Consider the following 22,139-nt stretch of genomic DNA (forward strand, 5'->3'; position numbering starts at 1 on the left):
CTCTGGCTGTAGGGATGACAGAAGCGACTTGTGCATGCTAAGGGTCTCTTCAACTTTGTGACACTGTTCAGAGCCTGAAGCCACCTTTTCCAAAGCCTAGTCACTTTCTGTAGTTTTTCTTTATGCTGGTCTTAAAGCCTTCTTACCAGAAGTTTAACCCATTTCATTCTTTCCTGTTATTAATAACCACTAAATTATTGTTCTACAGTGAACACCTATAGTGTACTCGCATGGTGGCTAGCCACAGGGATGCTGGAGGCAGGAACCTGGGTGCAGCCCCTTGCTGTTAGTGTAACCTGGCTTCTGTTCCTCGTTTCCTGGTCTGTAAAATGGAGGTACTCAAATTTAGGATTGAAACGATTGAAGGAGTTTGTGAAGCACTTAAATGTTAGCTATTATTGTTGAATAACATTTAGTACTATGTATGTGCCATACTGTAATCATTGAGCACTTAGGTTGTTTCTTGTTTTTACCCATTTCTTCATGTTTTTGTCCTTTGGGATACAGAAGTGGTACTCTTAAGTTTTTCTGCCAGATATCTGGACTGGTAAATTAAAAAGAAAACCCAATAAAAATGTATTCAGTTCAATAAGCCATGGTCTCCTAAGGACACTTCCTTGCATACAGAAGTAGGCTGACATTTCCAGAGGAGACAGTGAAACTTACTTTCCTCCACTTGGGATTTCTCTTTCTATTCCTTTTATCTTCTTTATATCGGAGCACTTAGGTTATTGTATGAGTCTGTTAATGAGGGCAGAGTAGAAATTCCTTTGCAAAAGGTGTAATTAACGAAATTATCTGAGACCTGGTGAAGAGAGCAGGAGCTGCCCCTTTATAAAGCGTTGTATTTGTTTCCGGTGGGGGAGGGGAATGCCTGGTCCTTGAAGACTATCCTTGGGCATCCTAGACAAAGCGGGCTTCTCCAGCAGAGCCTGGTGTCTGTGACATTGACACAGACGTGCAGTGACCTCACCTACTCCTGGGCTAAGGCTTCAGACTGACTCGGGCCCTCCTGCTTCCTTATCTCCTTTCCAAAATCTTGGGGAGTCTTTATCCTCATCCTTTTGCTTCTTGCTCCCAGTTTCTGAAGAATGTCTTTCTCGAAGTTTAAGCTGTGAAGTTATACAACATGAAGTCCTGGCAAGGCCCTTATCTAGGTAAACGAACACGGGCCAGTTACTAGGTCTCCCCAGCCCAGGCCCTGGCCTACAGGGGACACTCCCCACATCACAACTAAATGAGAGCCCGGTGTCCGGGGCAGGAAGGGCCGTAGGTGCTCCTCCAATGGCAGCTCTTCTTAATCCAGGCCCTACACAGCTGCTCTTCAGCCTGTCTCCTGTCCTAAAAACATGTTCTTGTCTTTACTCATTGCAGTTCCAGCCTTTAAGCTGGAAACCTAGTCCCTTCTACAAGTTACACCAATACCTCACTACATCCAAAATCTAATTCACTGTTATTTCCCTATAAACAAGTTTTTTGTATCCCCCTTTTCATTAAGAGGGAAAGTCACGTTGTTTAGTGGGGTTGCTCTGGTGCCCATCAGCTGCTCTGTCTCAGAATCAGTAAAAGAGGAGTTCCTACCCTAGAAGAGCCTCTCGCGGGACAGCACAGGCCCCAGGGAGAAATGGCAGGTCTGGTTCCAGACCACAGCAATACAGTCAGTCATGTGCCTTTTTTGGTTTCTCAGTGCATATAAAAGTTACGTTTATGCTATACTGTAGTTTGTTAAGTGTTCACTAGCAATATGTCTAAAAAAACAGTGCACTTAATTAAAAAATGCCTTACTATTAAAAATGCTTACCATCATCTGAACCTGTTGGAAAAATGGCACTCATAGACCTGCTCGATGCAGGGTTGCCACAGATTTTCAATTAGTAAAAAAACAGAATATTTGCAAAGTGCACTAAAGCAAGGTATGCCTGTGTATGTGAGTGGCGGTGAACATATGCTCATAGTCACCAGAGATGAATAAGGTCATGATGAAAATCATTTCCGTGATTGTAAAACTGGGGAATGTATGGCATACTCTCAGTCTATTCTTAATGAAGAAAAATATGTAGCAGCCAATTTATGGTTGTGGTGTACACAGGGTCCGTGTCACTAAGCAACAAGGGAGATGGAGGAAGCAGGGGACACAGTGTCCTGCTGGGTTCAAGGACTTCACAGAGGCACTGGAGTCGGGTAAGGCAGGTAACCAGGATTATCTAATGTTAACATTAGAGAAAGTACAGACATGAAATACATTAAAATGGAGCTATTCCCCTATTAAATGGAAGCACAAATCAGAAGTAATTTCCTCTAACATTATGAAATGGAGTTTGTTACTGCCAGAATAGTTGTATCCATAGCAGCGGCCATGGTCAACTGATAATTATACTGCTGGTTCCCATGACTATCCAAGTGGAGAGAGAGTTAAGGCACACTTAGAGACAAATGAAACATTTCGATGATTTTTATTATTTAATCTTCAAAATTTTCTGCCACGAGACAGGAATGCATGATAGAAATGGCTCAACATCTTCACATGAAACACTTGGATTCATTTTCATTCACAAGTTTTTCTAAAAACATCTACAATTTCATAATCCCACCCATTTCCAACCATTATCACAGATTTAATTGACTGTTAAACAGTAGTTGCCAGCAATAGAGCTGGAACGCTTTCTGCGTATTAGTAGTGTCTTTTGAAACTACCACCCAAGAGTATCACGATTATAAATCTCACTGTACACAGCAACCCCAAAGGTGACGGATGTCCCCACAAAACTCCCTGCTTATCATGGAGAGCTGCGTCCCCCAGGTACTTGAAGAAATGCTTTTTCTCCTCTTAGAACTACTCATTCATCTCATCGTATTTTTCTTGCAGGGGAGAGCACATGCCAACCTGATGATTTATTTAGTCACCACTGCTAATGGACAGATATATCGCCTGATACTGACTGATGCCCTCTGTAACTAGGTACAGAATGTTCTGAAAAAAGAGGGGTTGCTTGGAATCTATATCTCTTCTTTTGAAGAGAGCTACTTTGAGGTTTTTATTTTTTGAACAGTTGTAAACAAAAGGAAAGAGATATACACGGACATATATCTATACACGTAAGAGACATACACTGAGTATATTCAATGTGGCGTATATCTGCTTCTATAGATACACAGAGTAAGTAGCTACACTCACCCCTTCACACATACCCACACCCTTACGTACAGCATGTGAATATAAATGTTGTGAGTGTCCTTGGGAGTTCACTGGAGTTTGTATGTTACCAAATGATGACAAAATACCTGATTTGTATTACTCCTGAGAAGATACTAGAAGGGAATGACAGTTCTGATGCACTTTGGAATGGCACAATCACGTAAACACTTGCATACATACTTAAGACTTCTGAACTCATCCAAAGTTGCTAAACATGATCTAACCAAAAAAAAAAAAAAAAAAAAAAAAAGATATCAAAACAATGCAGCAAGTTAAAAAATAAATCAAAACAAAGTTTTTTTTTTATAATCCAAGTAGAAACAAACATATAGGAAATGCATTATTTGTAATGATTTTTAAAGTAGGAAACATACTTAAAAACCATCATATGACAAAAGTTAAAAGAAACAGCTATCCAATGCACAATAATACATGCATTGCCCAAAACAGCAGAGGATAGCCACATTAGAATTGCAAGGCTTATAGCAACTCCACCAGACAAAAATTACCATATATAGCAAGTCTGTTAAGTATACAATTGATAAAAAAAAAAAAATCAGTTATTCACACTTCTGTAAAAAAGAATTTGCAATTTGCTGAGTATCTTATCCCTCTGTAATTAATCTGTATAAAAATTACAACAAGCCAATGAACTTCAAGCACCAATTCAATCATTTAAACTTTACTGTATTTTTTCCCTATTACCGAGGGAACAAATTATGTTGAAGGCTAAGCTAAAATTAGCCAAGTAATTATTACAGTTTGGTTTTATAGGCATGCGGTTTTTGTTTTCCATCCACTCGAATGCCAAACATTTAAAATGTTCAGGCCAGCAAAGGAATCCTTGGAGGAACCCATTTTTCTGAATATCAGTGGTTTTAATATACATTAAAACCTCTTTAACAAACCACTGCTTTCTTAGTTTTACGATAAAATAGATTTGCACACAAGAAACTAAGAGACGGTTCCTCATTACGACTTAGAAAAGGCAGCACCTATCTCGTAGACTAACAAGCACATCTGGACATCTACTGGGAGTGTAGGAAAATGGATTATTCAAGAAGGCAACACCACTGCCTGTGGCAATAGTGAAGTTTTTCTTAACTAAAAAATTTCTACGAGACACTTGGGGTGGGAGGATCTCTCAGTAAGAGTTTGTTTTTTCTGATTTCTTTTTCTGCATCAGGAAAAAAGAGTAGCACAGTCTGTGCCAGTAGATGGGTAACAGTGTTTGTGATGCCTCTGTTGTTCCTGAAGAAAACATGTTCAGATAACAAGGGGTTTGTTTTAAATCAATACAACTGCTGTTTTTGTTTCCAGTATTTACATCATACCACTTACATACGTAGTAATTTCTGAGACAGTGTGTCAGTCTTTCCTACTATTAAGTTTGGTTATTCAACACACACCAAACTGAACCTGTAGGTCCACTGCATTTGAGAGGCTGAAGGTAAGACTACTGAAGAAAGCAGATCACGTGGAAACCCAAGTCTCGATCAACAGTGATTCTCCCTCACTTCCCGGCCTGTTACCTGAACTCCAGCATAAGACCACACGCACTGAGGTCCTGGGTGTTAGGGCAGCAGCGAAGGGGCTTGTAGGTCCTCAGGAAGCGCACTTTCCCCCTGCTGCCCTCTCATCTCACCGGACGGCTCTTCATAGCCAGCCTCGCCTAGCTCTTCGCTGCCCCCTTCGCTCTGCTCCTCACTGTGGTCTTCGCTGGGCTCCACAGTCTGTTCTAGGCTGTTCTCCAGAAGTGTAGGAGAGTTGCTTATTCTACTTTCTTCTTCAGCTGTCTCATTTAAGGGCTGCGAAGGAGGCAGCGTGGGAGTATCAGATCGCATGGCGCTTTCAGTGGAAGAGATGGGGGCTTTGGGTAGGGTAGTATCCGCTACAATCTCGTTTTGAGGCAAAGATAACTTTTCCACAAGTTTCCACTGAATGATGCTCATGTCTTTTCCACCAGTTGATATCAGGTGACAGTCACTATGAGTAAAACTGACATTGGTGACATGGCTGCTGTGGGCACTGTACTTGTGACTGGGAGCCTGTGTGAAATAAATCAGACAGGAACATTACACTCATTCTTTACATGGCTGCTTGTAGCAACAGGGTGACTAAGCTCGTGACACAGGTCATTCAAATCAAAGCCACAGGTCATCAAACCTGCGGACTGAAGCGAGCAGTAATTTCCTTTTAACACCTATTTGTATGGGTGAAACAAAACAATTAGACATCTTTACATTCAGACGATATATACATATTATAAAAAATAAACATCTGTCTCTTCTGGATGTCAGCTTGGTGTACTCAGTAACTGTTCCATTGGGATGGCCAGGGAAGAACTGACTAGGTTGGCAGGATTATAGGTCACTTAGGAAACAGTCCCGTGAGTTTTATCATATTGATCATACATATTGATCATATAATGTAAATCATACATTTATAACATTCGTCAACAAAATATTTTAGTATGCTTAGAAATTTAAAACTGCCAAAAATAAAAATGAACAAATGGACCATAAAAATGAATAAAATATCATCAGCTAGCTGCCTTCTATAACTATCTTCTTGACCTGAATGAGGAAAGAGGAGATAAGCCATGCCGGCTTGGATGCTTACAGAGGGCCCTATTCTCCCCTGCGCATTGCAGTAGCAGGGACAGTAATTAGTAACCCTACAAATATTTTCTTGCCACTGACACAAAATTATCCCCAAACAAAAGGCCCCACACTGCTAGTTTGTATGAAAGTGATGTTACCTTTGCTTTGGAGCAGGGGTACTGAAACAGATGGACTTTGCAGAAGTCATCAGCCACCGCGATCACCTTCCTGTTGTGGGACCGCACCAGAGCATTGATATCTGTCCCATCGGATCCTTCTGGCCAGACACCTTGCATGTGGAAGCACAGGGGCACAGAAAAATTAGCCTCAGAAATACAACTGTGAGGCTACACGGGGTTATTTAATTTTAGATACTAATTTTCACCTGTGTTCAAACTCTTAGCTGCTATTAGGTTGGAGCAAAAGTAATTGCGGTTTAAAAGGTTAAAAATAATTGCAAAAACCGCAATTACTTTTGCAACAACATAATAACATTTCCCTTATAAATTTTTTAGTGGCTCAACACTTCATTCAAATAAAGTTTTATCCAAAACCTAACATAAAAAAATTAAACCAAAATAGCCTCAAGATGGAAAGTTTAATGACCCCAAAGTACTTGCTAGTAACCAGCAGGTGGTGCTAAAAATAATTTTAGTTTTAGCTTGACTCACCTGAGCAATTCTTCCTTCTTAAAATCTCTATCTAGTTAGAGGGGAAGTTCTGTTACTTGTATAGCAAACTACAGAAACAAAGCTATAGCACTAATTCTTCAAAGTGCACTCTGGGTAAGCTGTGTAAAATTTACATACTCTCTCACTCCCTTTCCAGCAGGCACTTCTAAGAAATCCTCAGAGTTTTAATGAAAATGCATAGGTCACCCAGTAGTCTACTACCATGCCATCCCACAGAATTTTCCTGTAACTATTACTTATGTCCAAAGACAAGACATAGCAAATTTAATTATTCTGAATCATCATGAGGCACTGGTGATCATGTTCAACATAGTTAGCACAAAATTCTAGATTAAAATTATGGAATACTGTGTTTCCCTGAAAATAAGACCTAGCCTGACAATCAGTTTTAATACGTCTTTTGGAGCAAAAATTAATATAAGACCCGGTCTTATTTTACTGTAAGACTGGGTTAATAATATAATAAATATAATATAATAATAATACCAGGTCTTATATTAATTTTTGCTCCAAAAGATGCATTAGAGCTGATTGTCTGGCTAGGTCTTATTTTCAGGGAAACAGTATATAAGGGTTGAGATGCTGGTCTCCTGTAGTTCTTTGTTATTCTAGAGAACAAATACGTTTCTGGTAAAATTTGCTAAACCAACTCGAAACACTCCTTAACTGAAATCTCTTAATAAATATTATACATTGTTTCATTAAAATAACTAGGTAAATTATCAGCTACTGGCTATTGCTTCACTTTCACCCAGAATAATGAAATCGTTTATGGACTAATCAGTTATTTTGTTTTTACTTTCTTTCTAGCCTTCTCCATCTCTACAGCAATTGTATTTAGAACAGGTACCTATAATGGATTATTTTTTAAATGTACATAGCATAAAGAAACATTCAGATCTGTAATTAGGCTGGAGGAGAGAGACCAACTTTAGAGATATATTGATAAAGGATAAATACTAATATTTTGGGTATTGCTTTAGGTATTTAGGTATTGGTGCCACATCCATATCTACTATTCTAATTACAGGCTATGACATCTCTCTGTAATTCTTTGCAAACAAGGCTTTATTATTTTAACTTTTCCATTTATCCTCTAACTTTTTCAGGATACCTACAGGTTGGGAAAGGTTTAGAAAACTGTCACACAGGACAGATTTCTAGAAATGTCCAAAAGATTAGGAATGATCCCCAAATTTTATCTTTAAATAATGTCTACCAAAAATGCCTTTATGTTTTAACAAATGGTGCTGGGAAAACTGGACATTCACATGCAAAAGAATAACAACTGTTGACAAGAATGTGGAGAAATTGAACCCTCTACACTTTTGGTGGAAATGTAAATGGAGCCACTTTGGAAAACCATCTGGCAGTCAGTTCCTCAAAAGGTTAAACACAGTTATCATTTGACCCTGCAATTCCACTTGTAGGTATATGCCCAAGAGAAGTGAAAACATGCCTACACAAAAACTGACACACGCTTGTTCATAGCAGCATTATTTATAATAGCTGAAAAGTGGAAACAATTCGTGTCCATCAACTGATAAACGGATAAACAAATGTGGTCTATGCATACAGTGGGATATTATTCAGCCATTAAAGAAAGTACTGACACATGCTATAACATGGATGAACCTTAAAAACATTACGCCTAGTGAAAGAAGCCAGTCTCAATGGATCAGAAGATATGATTACATTTGTATGAACTACCCTGAATAGGCCAATCATTAGAGGAAGAAAGGATTAGAGGTTGCTAGGGAGTTGAGGTGGGGAGTGACTGCTAATGGGTAGAGGGTTTCTTTTTGGGGTGATAAAAATGTTCTAAAATGAGTGATGATAGTTGCACAAATGTGAATATACTAAAATCACTGAATTGTATACTTTAGGTGAATTATATGGTATATGAATGACAATAAAGCTATTTTAAAAATGCCTCTAGAAAATTAAAAGCTTCAATTTTCACGTAGAGGAAAAAATGGAAAGGTTATCATGTAAATTCTTTTCGTCTTCCACATTTATCAGGGACCAAAAGTCTGCTGGATTCTGTAGAGAACAAACCTTGTATGGTTCAGTCATAATACATTTAATTTCTCTGAATCTGCCACTAATAGACATAACACTAAAGAATACATGTAGACTATTTTTAATGGAGGAATGTAGGTAAGTAATTCTATGTAAAACCCCACAAACTGCCTTTTCCCATCGGGTGTCACGTCCTTACCAAAGACTTGAAAGCCCAGTACACAGGTGTATGTCGTCCAATCGATGTCCTTACATTCCGATCGATTCCTGATTAGTTTGCAGCCACTTGGAATGTCCCCTTTAAATTTAGAAACAGGAAATATAATCGTAATGCTTGTGTACAAATGTATTTGAAAGTGCATCTTGATTCAGACTAGCCGTGTTTACTTGTATTTATAATCCATACACTGAAACACATTAAGACACATTTAAAAAGGCAAAGTGTTTAACTGGTTTTATGGAACTACAAATTGTTTCCCACGGAAGTGTTTTCCTTTTTTTAAAAAGCATAAATGCCCATCCATTATGCTTCTTCCTGCCTCCAGGAAAAGTTGTTAAATACAAAACCATTCAGAGCAGCATCAGTCTCCCTGAGTAATGTCTTATGACTGCATGTCTACACGTATAAATTAACTCGTACTTTCTGGGAGGAGTGAAGCACATTTGAGAATCTCCTTCCCTAGACGGCTCAGAGTAACACACGCGTAGGCAGGTTAGAGGGCAGCTCACATGCTCTGCACAATTCAGATTCCACACAACCTGTTCATCAGTGCCCCTGGCAGACACACCTCGGCCACATGTGATCACGCATACTTACAGTACAATATTTCATAATCGCCCGAGTTAGACATTATATACTTGTTGTCTGGGGACCAGTCCAGGTGTGTGATATAGCTGGAATGTCCCTAGGAAACAACAGATCAGGATTAGAAAGCATTTAGAGTTTTGAGTAATAAATAGTTTAATAGTCAATACTGTTATCTGAACAGGGATCAAGCAGGTCTTTAGTTCTTTTCTGCTGTCTTTTTGGGAGCCAAAGACACAGGAATGTGAAGATACCAATGATAAATGCAGAACTCCTAAACTAAAGACATCTCACCACAGTGGAAACGGTAAACACTCGGAACGTGGGAGTGTCCTGTTGGCCTCTCCACTGAGATACCAGCGCAAGCACCTCCTACCGGTGTTAGAGACTTCCAAGAAAGACAGTCTCCTACACTTGTGCCCTGAAGGACACTGCAGTAGGTACCAGGCCTTATTTCTAGTCACTGGTTAAGAGTGATTTCATTTTTGAGAAAGAAGGCCTGGTTCCAGGTTGTTCAGCGAGTCCAGTTTTCCAAGGTCCACCCCAGAGGCACACACAGTCACATGGAGGTCCAGAGAAACTCCTATCGCCAGAGAATATTCTGGGAGAAGTCACCCCATTCTGTTCTCCTTCAGAACAGTTGGATCCAATATAATCTGACTCTAAAACATTCCTTAGACAGGAAGACAGTGATCTTCTGCTTAGCTTTTACTAATAGGAAAGTAGTTGGGAATCAAAAAACTACTAAATGTTATATTTTGTTGCCTTCACATGTAAGCAGTTGATTTCCAATACACTATTTCAGATAAATCACACAGGTCTTACTGGTTTACCAAAGTTGATGGAGACTCAAAATCACTTTTATCTCCTCTAGTCTGTGGTAAAACATTTAAATTCTAACGTACCTTTTGAATTACTAACTTTTGCACAGGTGGTTTTATTTTTTAAGTTAATAAATTCAGTGTACCTTAGGCATAGTTTTAATGATTTATACAAAGTATTCTAATTATTCTGTTGCCCTCCTGAAGTCTAACAACATGTCCTAAAACTCTGTTGGAATTATGAGCTTCCCCACACTGCTGCGTGGCAAATACACACATTTATACATTTAAATGGATTTAAGTTTTGTGAATTTGAGAACTGTGAAGCTTCCTCAAGTTACCAGAGATTAGGTTGTATATTAGAAAACAGGTTGGGAATCACTTCCTAGGCACACAAGAGACCTACCAACCTAACAAGAAATCAATTTTCAAAGCCAGAAGGACGCGTGTGTGGTGACTGGACATTTTCTGAATCTGGCAGAAAAACGGGGCTCACACAAATCCTTTTCACAGTGCACATGAATCTGATGCCTGGCTCTGGCATCTGGAGAAGCCATGCTTCTGAAATAAGAAAACTTGTGCTACACGAAGAATAATCGTAGTAAAGTACAGTCTTCTAAGATATATTCATCCTAATGTAGACGTCTTTAAATTACCTGAACCTCTGTGAAAAGCCTTTAATAGCATTACTACGTCATCAGAAGCATTGTATGTATGCATGACACTCATGTAACGCACATCTGTGTTGGACACAGAATGTATCAGAAGGTAAATCAACACAAAGTATTCTCAAAAAAAGACTCTTGAGTAGGAAAATTCCCTAAATATAGCAAAGACCCTGGGGAGATTGTCAATTCATACTGGAAAATGAACTGAATATTTTTTCCCTGGTATGGATTCCAATAAATAAGCCAAGAAAAAGTTAAACGCAACGGTTGGGGGTCTGTCATGCTACCTTCCCAGACTCCACCTCGGAGGGAGCCCTTGGCCACCCAACTCATTGCCGTGGAAGTTACATGCACAGTTTGGAGGAAAACAGCCTCAAATATCACCCCCAGGGCAGCGACACAGCTGGGAGCAAAATCTAGTATATCTCCTTGAAAAGAAACAGGAAAGTATGCTAAGCTGGCACTTTCATTACTGCCATTAAGTAGTGGAATGTTGTAACCACAATAATAATCACGAGAGACAGAGCCCAAAATTACTACTCTGGAAAAATCAGAACTATTTTAGCCAAGTCTTTGTCAACTGCATAGAAGATCATTTTACGTCAGTGGTTGCGACCCTGGCTGTGTATTGGAATTAATGCAGGCTTTTTTTTTTCCCCCCCCCCAAGTACCAAGGCCCAGAGTGAGGCCTATTTTCCTTGGTAGGTATGTATCCAGGTGTCCCCTCACCATCTAGGTTGTGTGCAATCACCATCTAGGTTGTGTGGCAGCAGCAGCTGGCCACCTGTGGCTTCCGAGTACTTGAAATGTGGCCACTGCCCCCAGGAGACTGGACTGGATTTAATTTCATAAACCAAGTTGTGGTTAGTAGCTGCGATGCTAGATAATGTGGGTTGAGAACAGTTCATTCTTTCTCTCCTGATTTCAAATACCTCTTTTATTATCTAGTGTATTTGCACATGAGTAGAGATCTGTTTCTGGCCTCTCTTCTGTTCCATTAATCTATTTGCCTATCCCCAGACAACAGTGATAATTTTGTGGTATGTGGAAAATTTCAGATGAACTTCAGAACCATTTTATCAAGCTCATAGATGTCACAATGAAAACTTAAGAGTGCATCAAATTTAGAGAAAAATGTGTAGAAAAAATATTTTTATCAAGTCTTTTCATCTGGAAACACATTATATCTATTGTTTCGGTTCTTAGCTTGTCTTTCAGTCATGTTTCACCTAGCTACTGTGCTTTTCTGGCTAGGTTTATTTTCAAAGCCATCTGGTTTTTGTTGCTATTGCAAATAGGGTTTCTTTTTCCCATTACAGTTTGGATGTGCTTTTGCTGGCTGGAGAGAAAGCTGATCTTTAGAGTGTAGGTGCCAGTTGCCTATCTAATCCACATTCTCCCCTTTCCTGAGCACCTAGCTAAGACACTATTTCCTAACCTCTTTTGTAGCTAGGGGTGGCAGAAGTCAGTGAGTCGGGTTTCCAGGAAAACTTCCAGAGAACCGACTTAGGAGGAGGAAGGCCTTTTTTCCCTTGCTCTGTTCCTTTCTTCCTTGAATTGCGATGTGATGACTGGAGTTCCAGTAGCATCTTACTGAGGATGATGGAGCAGAAAGAAAGAAGGGTCCTGAGTCCCTGACAACTTCTTTTAAATAAGAAAACATCCCTCATTTGTTTAAGTCACCAAGTACTACAATATAATTACTTCATAGTAATGGTGAAGTTACAGTAATACCGAATCGTACTGCCTTATCGAAATACTGCATTCGTTTTATGGGTTATTTTCTTGGAGATTTTTAGGTAGTTCAGTTAAAAAGTCTTCCTCCTCCTCTTTTTGATTCATATTTTCAATTACCAAAATCCTGGCAAAAAGAACACTTGTTTCCACCCGCATTTCTTGCCTATCCTAGCAGACTTTGCAATGCTTTTTATTTTTAGTACCACTGCAACTTCAATATACTAAATCTCCTAGGTTAACATACTTGAGTAGCCACCTTAAAAGGTACACAGGAATTTGAGCCAATCAAAACCGTTATGTTGCATTAAGGTGCATAATAAACTAATTTTAATCCTATGGAAATAGAATAGAACCTTTAGGTCAATCATAACACTTAAGCTTTTTCAAGGAAAATACACAATTGTCCATAATTAGAAAATGATTTTCAACTTTCAGAGATTCATGTTAAATGCTGAAAAACACCCCTCGGTACAACCCAGGGCTCATCCTAGTTACTGAGAAAGATGCTACTGCTGCTGCTATACCACCTAACCCTTACTGAGGACTTTCTATGTGGAGCATTAAGTTTCAGTACTTTACATACATTATCAACTCTAAATCTCACAGCGGCCGTAAGTGAAGATGCCCACTTAGGAGCAGAGAGATGAAGTAACTTCTGAAGTCACAACAAAGAATTGGTGGAGCCAGAGCTCAAACCCAGGTCAGATGATTCTAGACCAAATTAAGCACAGCATTTAAATCATGCTTATCTTTTACTCATTTCTGTAACAATAAAGATTAGCAGAAAGCAACTTAAAAGTAGCATTTAAAAAAAAGGAATTTAGAAATAATCAAGGACCTTTTCAAAACCTTTTAAAAACAGTACAGGAAAAGCTGAGGTAAAAACTTCATAACACGTAACACTCAAAAGACTCAGGGATCTTTGAGAAAAATCAACCGGCAGTCTTCAGATTCTTTTTAGCTATAAAACCCTTCTGCTGTATTAAATCTTACTTTAGAAGCCCAACATGTAAAGCAAATAAAATCAGATCTATGCCAGCCCAGCCCAGCCCAGCCCCACCCACAAATCCTAGGGCTTTGTAGAAAAGTTAAAAAGAGCTTCTGAACCCAACGACTTCTTAAAAGGTCTTCTATAGCAGCAGTTACAAAATCAAGGCGCTCATACAGTGAATACGATACAATTATGAACCCATGAATCCTATAATTTAGTAAAACCACTTTAAAAAGTATTCACTAAACACTAAGAAGATGGAAGTTCTCATGGGAAGTAAAGGAAAGAAGGTCATTCATAATTCTATGATCTAATTAGGAGGAACAAAAGCCACAGATCAGGCCAAGTAGGTTTGGAGTGCATGCGGAGGGAGATTTGGAGAACCTAAGGGCATCAAGAAGGCAGTGTGCTCTGAGCAGGGGCAAACGGGAAGCGAGAGGGCAGACAGGCCACAGAAGAGGAAATGAGAGGCTGTCACGGATGAGCAGTACGAGGGATGACTCCATTGCTTCCCCTCTATCCCTCTGCCACCCAAGAGGTCAGGCTCATGAAGAGCAAATTATTTCTTGGAAGATCACTGGGGTTCCTTCAAAGAGATAGGCCAAGACCAGCAATGTACAGTAAACAAACCTGAGGAGTGTGTGTGAGGAGGTATCATTTGCCACATAGCAGCAAGTACAAAAGCAGCTTCAGTAGTATGTTCTATCATTCTTCTTAACGTAGATCTTCGAGGCAGGCACATGTGAGCACTAATCTATAAGAAGCAAATACTGAGTAGTGCTCTATATCCTTATTGCTTTTGTAGATACTGAGATTTATGCCTTTCCGTGGAATCTGTGATTGCCATTCTGCTGTTTCACAAGCAATGTCTTACTGGCTATAGTCCAGTGACACAGTGAGTGGCTAGACTAAAATACAGGCAACATCCCAAGCTAGGTAATGTCCATGACAGAGAAAAAGGGCTCCTTGTTGGTAGACTGGGCTATTGGCAGAAATAGGAGGCAAATAAAGCATCTTACTCTCCCCTTCTGTACTACTCAAAAAGCAAGAAACTCTTAAAAGTTGAAAGGCACTTATTTTGTACTTCACCTAGTTTTGCTTTGTTTCTAAGAAGACACAGATTGTCTTAGAACTAAAGGCAAGGGTTAGACATGGGAGAGAGAAAAGGGAAGTGAAAGGGTATGCGAAAAAAAGATTAATCCAAAAATGCTCTTGACTAGACTCTTCTAATATATGCTGAGGTTTTTCCAGGACTCTCAGGATTAAACAGAAACATCAAAGTTTTAACTCAGTCTTTATCACCTTTGGAGACCATTTAGTTCATTTGTGGACTTACACTGTACAGCAATTGTATTAATTGAGATTGGCTTGATTAGAGGGGATAGACCATAAAACAATGGATCATGATAAATGAGCTCCTGCCTCACTTTTCTTACTCGTCAAATGAAAAGTCGACCAGATAATGCTCTCTTCTGCCCTTTATATGCTAACGATTTTGATTCTAAATGAGATCAGTTTTAACATTTTTGAAGACACCTAGATGAGGGAATACACGATAAATTTAGAGTTTATGATAAGTTTTTTGAAACACTGAAATTTTAAGTGGGCAAGGAGAGACCTCAGGAAGACTATGAAAGATACCTGGGGCAGAAAATGGAAATAACTTTCCGTGGATGGAAGATGAAGTTTTGTGTGTTTATGGAAACTACAATGAATGTTCCCCCAAATCTTTGAGAGTTAAAACTTTAGAATTACCATAAAATAAATCAATGCAGAGAAGGCAAAGAAGAGTTGTAATAGGTCCAAGGCCAGCAAGACTAGAATACAGCCTGACTGCACGTATGAATCTATCCAAAGATTCGAGATGGCGGTGGGGGTACGGTGGTCTGCAAACAAAAGGAGCCATAGAGGCAAACATGGGTAGCACCCACTTAATGTCCAGGGCAGAGGGACCTGAACCAAGACCAGCTCTAGTGGCAGCTCTCACCCTACTGCAGATGTCACCTCAACTGACATCTTGCTCACCTTGCTTATACTCTGGTTTCACATGCACTATTTTTTTTTTGCCTAAAGGGAAGTGCTGGCTAGAGGATGCTCACGTCCTGTCCCTTTGGCATTTATATATCCTACTTTAAATGAATAAACTGGCGTTCTGATAGGAGTTGGTTTCCTGAGGCTTGCTTATAGAGAGAAAAGTATGTGGACCAGAGGAGACCAGGATTCAGTCCCTTGTCAGTATAGCTCTTGCTGCAAACTGGTATTTTATAAACCAGCTTTGGAGAATGTGGATGAGGTAAGTCCATCTGTCTGAAAATGGACCTTGTCTTGTTTCCTAGCTTATGAGATTGCAAGTGAGGCCTGGGCCTGTAATGACCATGCCACTGATTAGCCAGCTGCCCTCTACCAGAAGTGCTCCTTCGTGTGCCTTGGGTACCAGTCACCTCAACTGACATCTCCACAGAAAGTAACGCCGTGAAGAAGGACAGGCTCCAGCTGCTTGGTTAAAATTTATTAGCAGGACATTTTCTGAAGTTCTAAATAATTTTCTGTAGCAACGGTGGTCACTTAAATACTGACTAGTAACAGTATTTGGAAATAAATATTGGAAATATTGGAAATAGAAAATACTGGAAATAGAAAACAGCATTTGTACGTGGAACTCTATGAGAACAGTTCGAGTTGCCATATTTTAACAAAGACCTGATCTTCACAACAATCCTATAAACTATTATAACTCCAATTTTAAGATAATAAAATTAAGATTCAGAGAAGTTAATTAACTTGCCTAAAGTCGCAAATTAGTAAGTGGCAGAGCCAGCATTAGCCCAGCTTTGTCCTATATCATAGCAGACAACAGATAAAAGCAGTTAATATGAAACTCTAGGACCAGCTGGTGGAAGGAGACAGCAAGGAGAAGTGACAGCTGGAAGCAAAGCACAAAACAGAAGATAATTAGAAAAGCAGAGTATTGAGCCTTCCATTATAGCCTCAAACAGTACTAAAAACAGTTCCTAGGGATAGCTCAAAATAATACTTTCAAACGCTCGACAGATAAAAGCTGCCTAATCGGAGAAGGCCAAGTCTCAAGCAATTGATAAACTTGCCGTTTCTCAACACTTGCAAGATCATTCTCATTATCCAGTGCCACACACTGCTGTTTCCCTTCTGAACCAGATGTACTATAAGAGCACAGTCCAATAATACACATATTGAAAAATCTGAGGCATTATCATATTAGAAAGTTTGCACTACTAAGAGGAGAACAGGGTTCTGCCACTAAGTCAGGATATGACCACGGACAAGTCATTTATCTTCCCTGACACTCAGTCTCTTCATCTGTTAAGTGAAGGCTGAGCTAAGCATGTGTTTGTTACCTTTGTGATCCCACAAGATTAAATGATATTTGAGAGACTCTGTTTATTAAGACATGGACTTTTCAAAAAAGGTTGAGGTAAGAAATAATTAAGAAAAATTTGGGGCCTGGTAGGGTAAACTTCAGGAATCCGAAAATCCCTTTCTGTGGAACATTTCATTTAATCCTGTTGTGCAATGAGGTGTTATTCCATATCACAAATATTAATAAATTGACTAAAAGATGGATTTATATAAATTAATGGACAATTCATAATGTTGTGTCAAGGTAAACAAAAATATTTTGGAGAAATTCTAAAACTCTGAGGTTGTTTGTAGACCAGTTTATGGGCTGGTTTTAACATACAGTACAAAATCGCAAAAGAAAGAAAATAAATAAGTCTCTTCTTCAAATAGTGAGTGGCCTGGGTTTGGGTTACGTATATGCTTCTAAAAACTAATTCTTTTATTTATTCCCCTAAAACTATTTTGTGATAAAAACTGTTAAAGAACCTGTGCCATTAATCACTAATTCATCAAGTGATTTGCTATAATCCTAACACCATACATACCAAGCTACCTCCTCATTTTCTACAAATAGAATAAGTAACGTATATTGAGTACGTACATGCCATGCACTCTTCTAAGTATTTTATTTGCATTAACCTGTTTTAATCCAGTGAAGTAGAAACTGCTATTATCCTCATCTTATAGATGAGAAGACTGAAGTAGAAGGTTTAAGCAACTTGCCCAAGGTCACTAGCTGGTCAAGTTTGAAACAAGAATTCAAATCCAGGGAGTCTGACCCCAAATCTGTGCCTTTAACCACTGTGCTGTATTTCCTGCCTTTCTTGTCCTGTCCTCAGCTTGAGTGTGTACTTTTCGAGGACAAGGAACAAATCGTCCGTGTACTGCCAATGCCCAGAACACTTCTCCAGTCAGCAGAGTACCTGCCACCAGGTAAGTGCTCAGTATGTCTACAGAATTGGATCTAATCTTCATCTTACAGTGATAATCTAGTGAATGAGAAATGGGCAACAAATTAAAGGAAATATGTTTCTGTTAATTCCCTTAATGCGGACAAATCTCCGTAAATTATTTTAGTGGCAAAGAGGTGACAAGAAATACAGGGTGTTGGGGTGGGCAGAATCATGGGACACTGGGATTAAAAGTGAGATACCCTTTCATTTCTGACTCACGTCCATTTTCAAAATGTGTTATTCTAAGAGTTTCCTGTGGAAATAGCTTTAAGAAACCACCTTAAAATCAGTCAGAGAGAGACAAGTATTAAACTCTCACCAAAAGGAGAAACCCTTCTAGTGTACACAGGGAACTGCAATATTTTACTATCAGGTAGAATCTGTTTTCAGAGATGAAGACTAAAGTTTAAAGCAGCTGAGGATAGAAAACAACAGATACATCAATGTAAACATTTAACTTTTTTTAACAGAAGTAAAATTTTCCAACAGTTTTACAACTTAATTAGTTTACTACTTACAGTGCACTTTCCGTATCTGCTATATTTTCTCCCATTTTCTGAGACTACATAGAGGTAAATAAAGTTGTCATGCGATCCTACAGCCAGGAAGGTGCCATCTAGAATGAAACAGGAAAAAGCATTGACTAGAGAAATATATCTGTAGATTTATTTACCATTACTTTTTGCACCTATACTAAAGGACATTTTACAAATGTTAAATCTTATCAATTCAATTGTTATTTGGCACTTGATGAATCAATCTTCTCATTAGTAAGCACACTTGAAAAACAAACGGTCATCAAGTCTACTACACAATCCCTTCTAGAAGATACTCACAGGCCTTGGACTCTACACCCTCACTCTAGCCTCATCTCTTTCTAGCTGGCTACGAACTGGCCTCAGGATGTTCACCTGCTTTTATGGATCTAAGTACACAGTATTCACATGGCAAGTTGAGTACACAATTGCTTATTTCAGCTGGGCACACACGATCTTTCTCACTACAAGGTAGGTTCTCTTGGGAAGGGGCCATGTTCTTTACAGTCTCCTCTGTTATACTTGTCACACAGCAGATGGTCAGAAAAGTCCAACTGATCCTTGGATTGTAATCACTACATTTGCAGTAGTTATTTCTGACTACAGCACTGAAAAAAGCCAATCCAAAATAGAAAGCCTTTTCTGCTTCAACTCTTGCCAGGCTTACAGCTTGAAGCAAGTACTTTTCCTTCCTTTTTTTTGACTCAGAGGATAGTATTCTGTATTTCCTTGGATGAAACAACTTAGAAGTAATCAAAAAGATTCTTAGGATCCCACACTGATCCAACAACTACTGGAATATATTTTAGAATAGAAGCAAATGTCGCTCAAACTCACTCCAGGGGAGAATGATATGAATTAAAACCATAATAGTAAGGGGAAAAGGAAACTGGAATACTATGGAAACTTAATATTTTTAATAAAGTACAAAGAATTATTCACACAAGGCTAAACAAATTTATCAAATTCTTTTGAGTCACTGAGCATTTTATTAACAAACCAATCATTACTATGCAACTAGTAACAATGTAACTAGATTTTAAAGAACCTGAAGGGCCTATAAAATTTGTATATTCTGAATACTACTGGAATTTCTCTTATATTCTCTTTTATACAAAGAAACAGTTGCTAAATAGATTTAATATTCAGCCTGGTACCTATTCAAAATTCTAAATATGTGTAGTGCAAAAAAAAAAAGGGGAGTTGATTGCACTGTATTCTGCTTTCAATTGCAAATGTAGTTGTAACAGTTTGTTATAAGTTTATGTTTGCTTGATGATTTACAATGTTGTTTAACTTTAGCAGATCTTTTGCAGTTTCCTGCAGCAGAATTCAATCTGATGTTGGGGAAAACATATTCAATACTTAACAACTCTAGAGAGTAGAAGTGAAAATATGCAATTACAGAGATGCTGTGAATGCCAGGGTGGGGATAAATCTGCCTACCTACTGAATAGCGCATCACAGAGAGCTGTTCATTTCCGTCTGTGTGAATAGAAACTAGATCTCTGGTTTCTGCATCCAGAACAAACCACCTGTTAAAAAGTTAAAAAAAAAAAATAGTCAAAATTTTTTTCAGATATTACATTTATAGAAAAAATGGCTGACTTTTTCCTCCCTTTTTTAATTTTTAAAAATTAATAAATTTTAATAATGCCCATAAGTAAGACATGTTTCCCTCTTCTAATGAGGATGAATTCATTTTGCAAAATGGTGGGATACAAATAAATATATGGGCCTACACATATTTTCATTTCTGTTTAGGTAGTCGCTGAATGCCCACTGTGTCTCTTTGCTAGGCACTGTCTAAATAGACTAAGATGGCAAGATTCGGGTTCTGGAAGATTACACTAGAGTTGGGGAAAAGGAAATGGGACAAGTGCAGCAAAGAACAATTAAGTGTCAATTTTAGTGATGGTGACTATGTATATAGTATAGGAACTCTCAAAAGGAAAATGAATGGTAACAGATACAGGAAAACCTTTAGAAAAGATGCAGGGTATGGGGTTGAGCCAAACAAACACTGAGGGAAACAGGCACAGCAATTGAGGTAGGAGTGAAAGCTGCACAGCTACGGAGGTGGGAAGGAGCATGCATCGGCAGTATGACGGTGGAGGGGAAAAGCAGAGGGCCATTCATTTGGTGTGATTTCAAAGGAATCAGCAGGGGGCACTCTGCCTCTCCCACATCCCCAACACTTGTACATGGAAACTAAATCCTTTGAGAGTTTTACATGGAAAGTCAAAATGTACAATCATCTTGAGAGTAAAACAATGACTTAAATCCAACTACATAATAAATGACTTATCAGACCTTTTTCTAAGAGAACTTGAATGAAGGGATGGTGTTTCAGAAGAGCACGGCGAGATGTGGGGGACCAAGCAAAGACTGGGAGCTAAGCACGAACGACTACCGACTGGGTAAGTGAGAGGAGGCAGACTACAGCCAGCACGCATAGCTGGTTGGAGGAGTTTAGAGTTGAGCATTGCTGGCTTAGATCAGGCACTAAAAAATATCTGTAGAATGAATAAATGAACTTAATATAAAATAAGTCTTGAACATGACAAAACCCAAATTTTAGCAAGAATTACTGAATAGTGCAGTTTACAGGAAAAAAATAGGTTGGAGAGAATGTGAGAAGACTAGAAAAATAAAAATCACTATCGTAATCTCATATAACTGGATGAGACAAGAGTAGCAAGTTTTTTCAACTACTTAGATGGGAAAAATTCCACCACTAAAATACTAAAATAAGCCAACAACAAATCATAATGATAGTTCCTTTTAATATTGGAATTAACTATATAACTAATATCTGGAAAAAAGACCATTTCTCTTCCAGATTAAAAGAAACACTCTTTAGGAGAGGAAAGGGCTTTAAAGAATTTTTTTTAAAATGGAATGTTTAGAGATGTTTCACGTGCCTTATTCAAGGTAGGAGATGAAAGACTAAAAGATCCCACTCTCTACCTCTATCAAGGAAATCCCTCTCTTATTAAAAACGTTCATGAATGAATTTTAGTAACTTGTGAACTATGGGTTGAAACTTCTAGGTAGCTAACCTAATTCATAAATTCTGTTTTCTTCTCAGGTAAGGGAAATAGCTTCTATTTGTGAATACTTGAGTTTAAAAGCAGGAAACTGGCACTTTGAAATCTATGCTGCATGTATATTGATCATTTTCATTTCAAAAGGTATATAAGAGCCATACTTTATTGCAAGTAGACAGTACCCAGAGATTATAAGTTTCTTTTGAGAATGTAATTCATTAATCAATTTTTATGGCTATCACTGTGAAACTCCTCTGAGCCAAGAAATGCTAGAGCTGATGCCAAGTGAACTGACCTTTCAGAGTAAGGAAACAAAGTGTTTCAATTCAGACTGAACGCATGCACCTAAAGAACAATGAGATACAGCATCACTCGGCAGGTGCCAGGTTTCAAATTTTTAATGAGTTCATGGGAACTTTACCATGCCTTTTTAGGCATTTAAAAATTATCAATTTTTATTTTGGAGAGGTCCCAACTGAAACTGTTTTAAGACTGTTTCCAAGTCAGTTTAATCTTCCCAGGAAAACTGCAAACAATTTTATCTTTTTGGAAACTCCCTTAAAAAGTACTAAGAAAAAACCCAGAATGTCTGCTGGTATAACATGTAGAAAGCTAAAACTGAGTCACTTACTGGGTAGAGATGGCAGCTATCAAAAAACAAAACAAAACAAAACAAAATACCCAAAC

At 38.6% G+C, this 22,139-nt stretch overlaps 1 protein-coding gene across 5 annotated transcripts in view; it reads right to left on the reverse strand.

The window, feature by feature from the left end:
* Positions 1-2,427: 2,427 nt before the first annotated feature.
* Positions 2,428-22,139, reverse strand: part of EML4 (EMAP like 4) — a 140,029-nt gene continuing 120,317 nt past the window's right edge. For 3 of the 5 annotated variants that reach the window (XM_033124700.1, XM_033124699.1, XM_033124696.1), the window contains 6 exons: positions 19,849-19,937; positions 18,385-18,482; positions 9,331-9,418; positions 8,713-8,811; positions 5,958-6,088; positions 2,429-5,244 (listed from right to left, as the gene is read on the reverse strand). In XM_033124700.1, the coding sequence (XP_032980591.1) occupies positions 4,771-5,244; positions 5,958-6,088; positions 8,713-8,811; positions 9,331-9,418; positions 18,385-18,482; positions 19,849-19,937 (979 nt within the window). In that variant the 3' untranslated portion in view covers positions 2,429-4,770. Of the gene's footprint in view, positions 5,245-5,957; positions 6,089-8,712; positions 8,812-9,330; positions 9,419-18,384; positions 18,483-19,848; positions 19,938-22,139 lie in introns of all 5 variants that reach the window. The other 2 variants (XM_033124697.1, XM_033124698.1) reach the window with 2 other exon arrangements.

This window comes from Rhinolophus ferrumequinum, chromosome 13 (assembly GCF_004115265.2).
Source record: "Rhinolophus ferrumequinum isolate MPI-CBG mRhiFer1 chromosome 13, mRhiFer1_v1.p, whole genome shotgun sequence".
NCBI lineage: Eukaryota > Metazoa > Chordata > Mammalia > Chiroptera > Rhinolophidae > Rhinolophus > Rhinolophus ferrumequinum.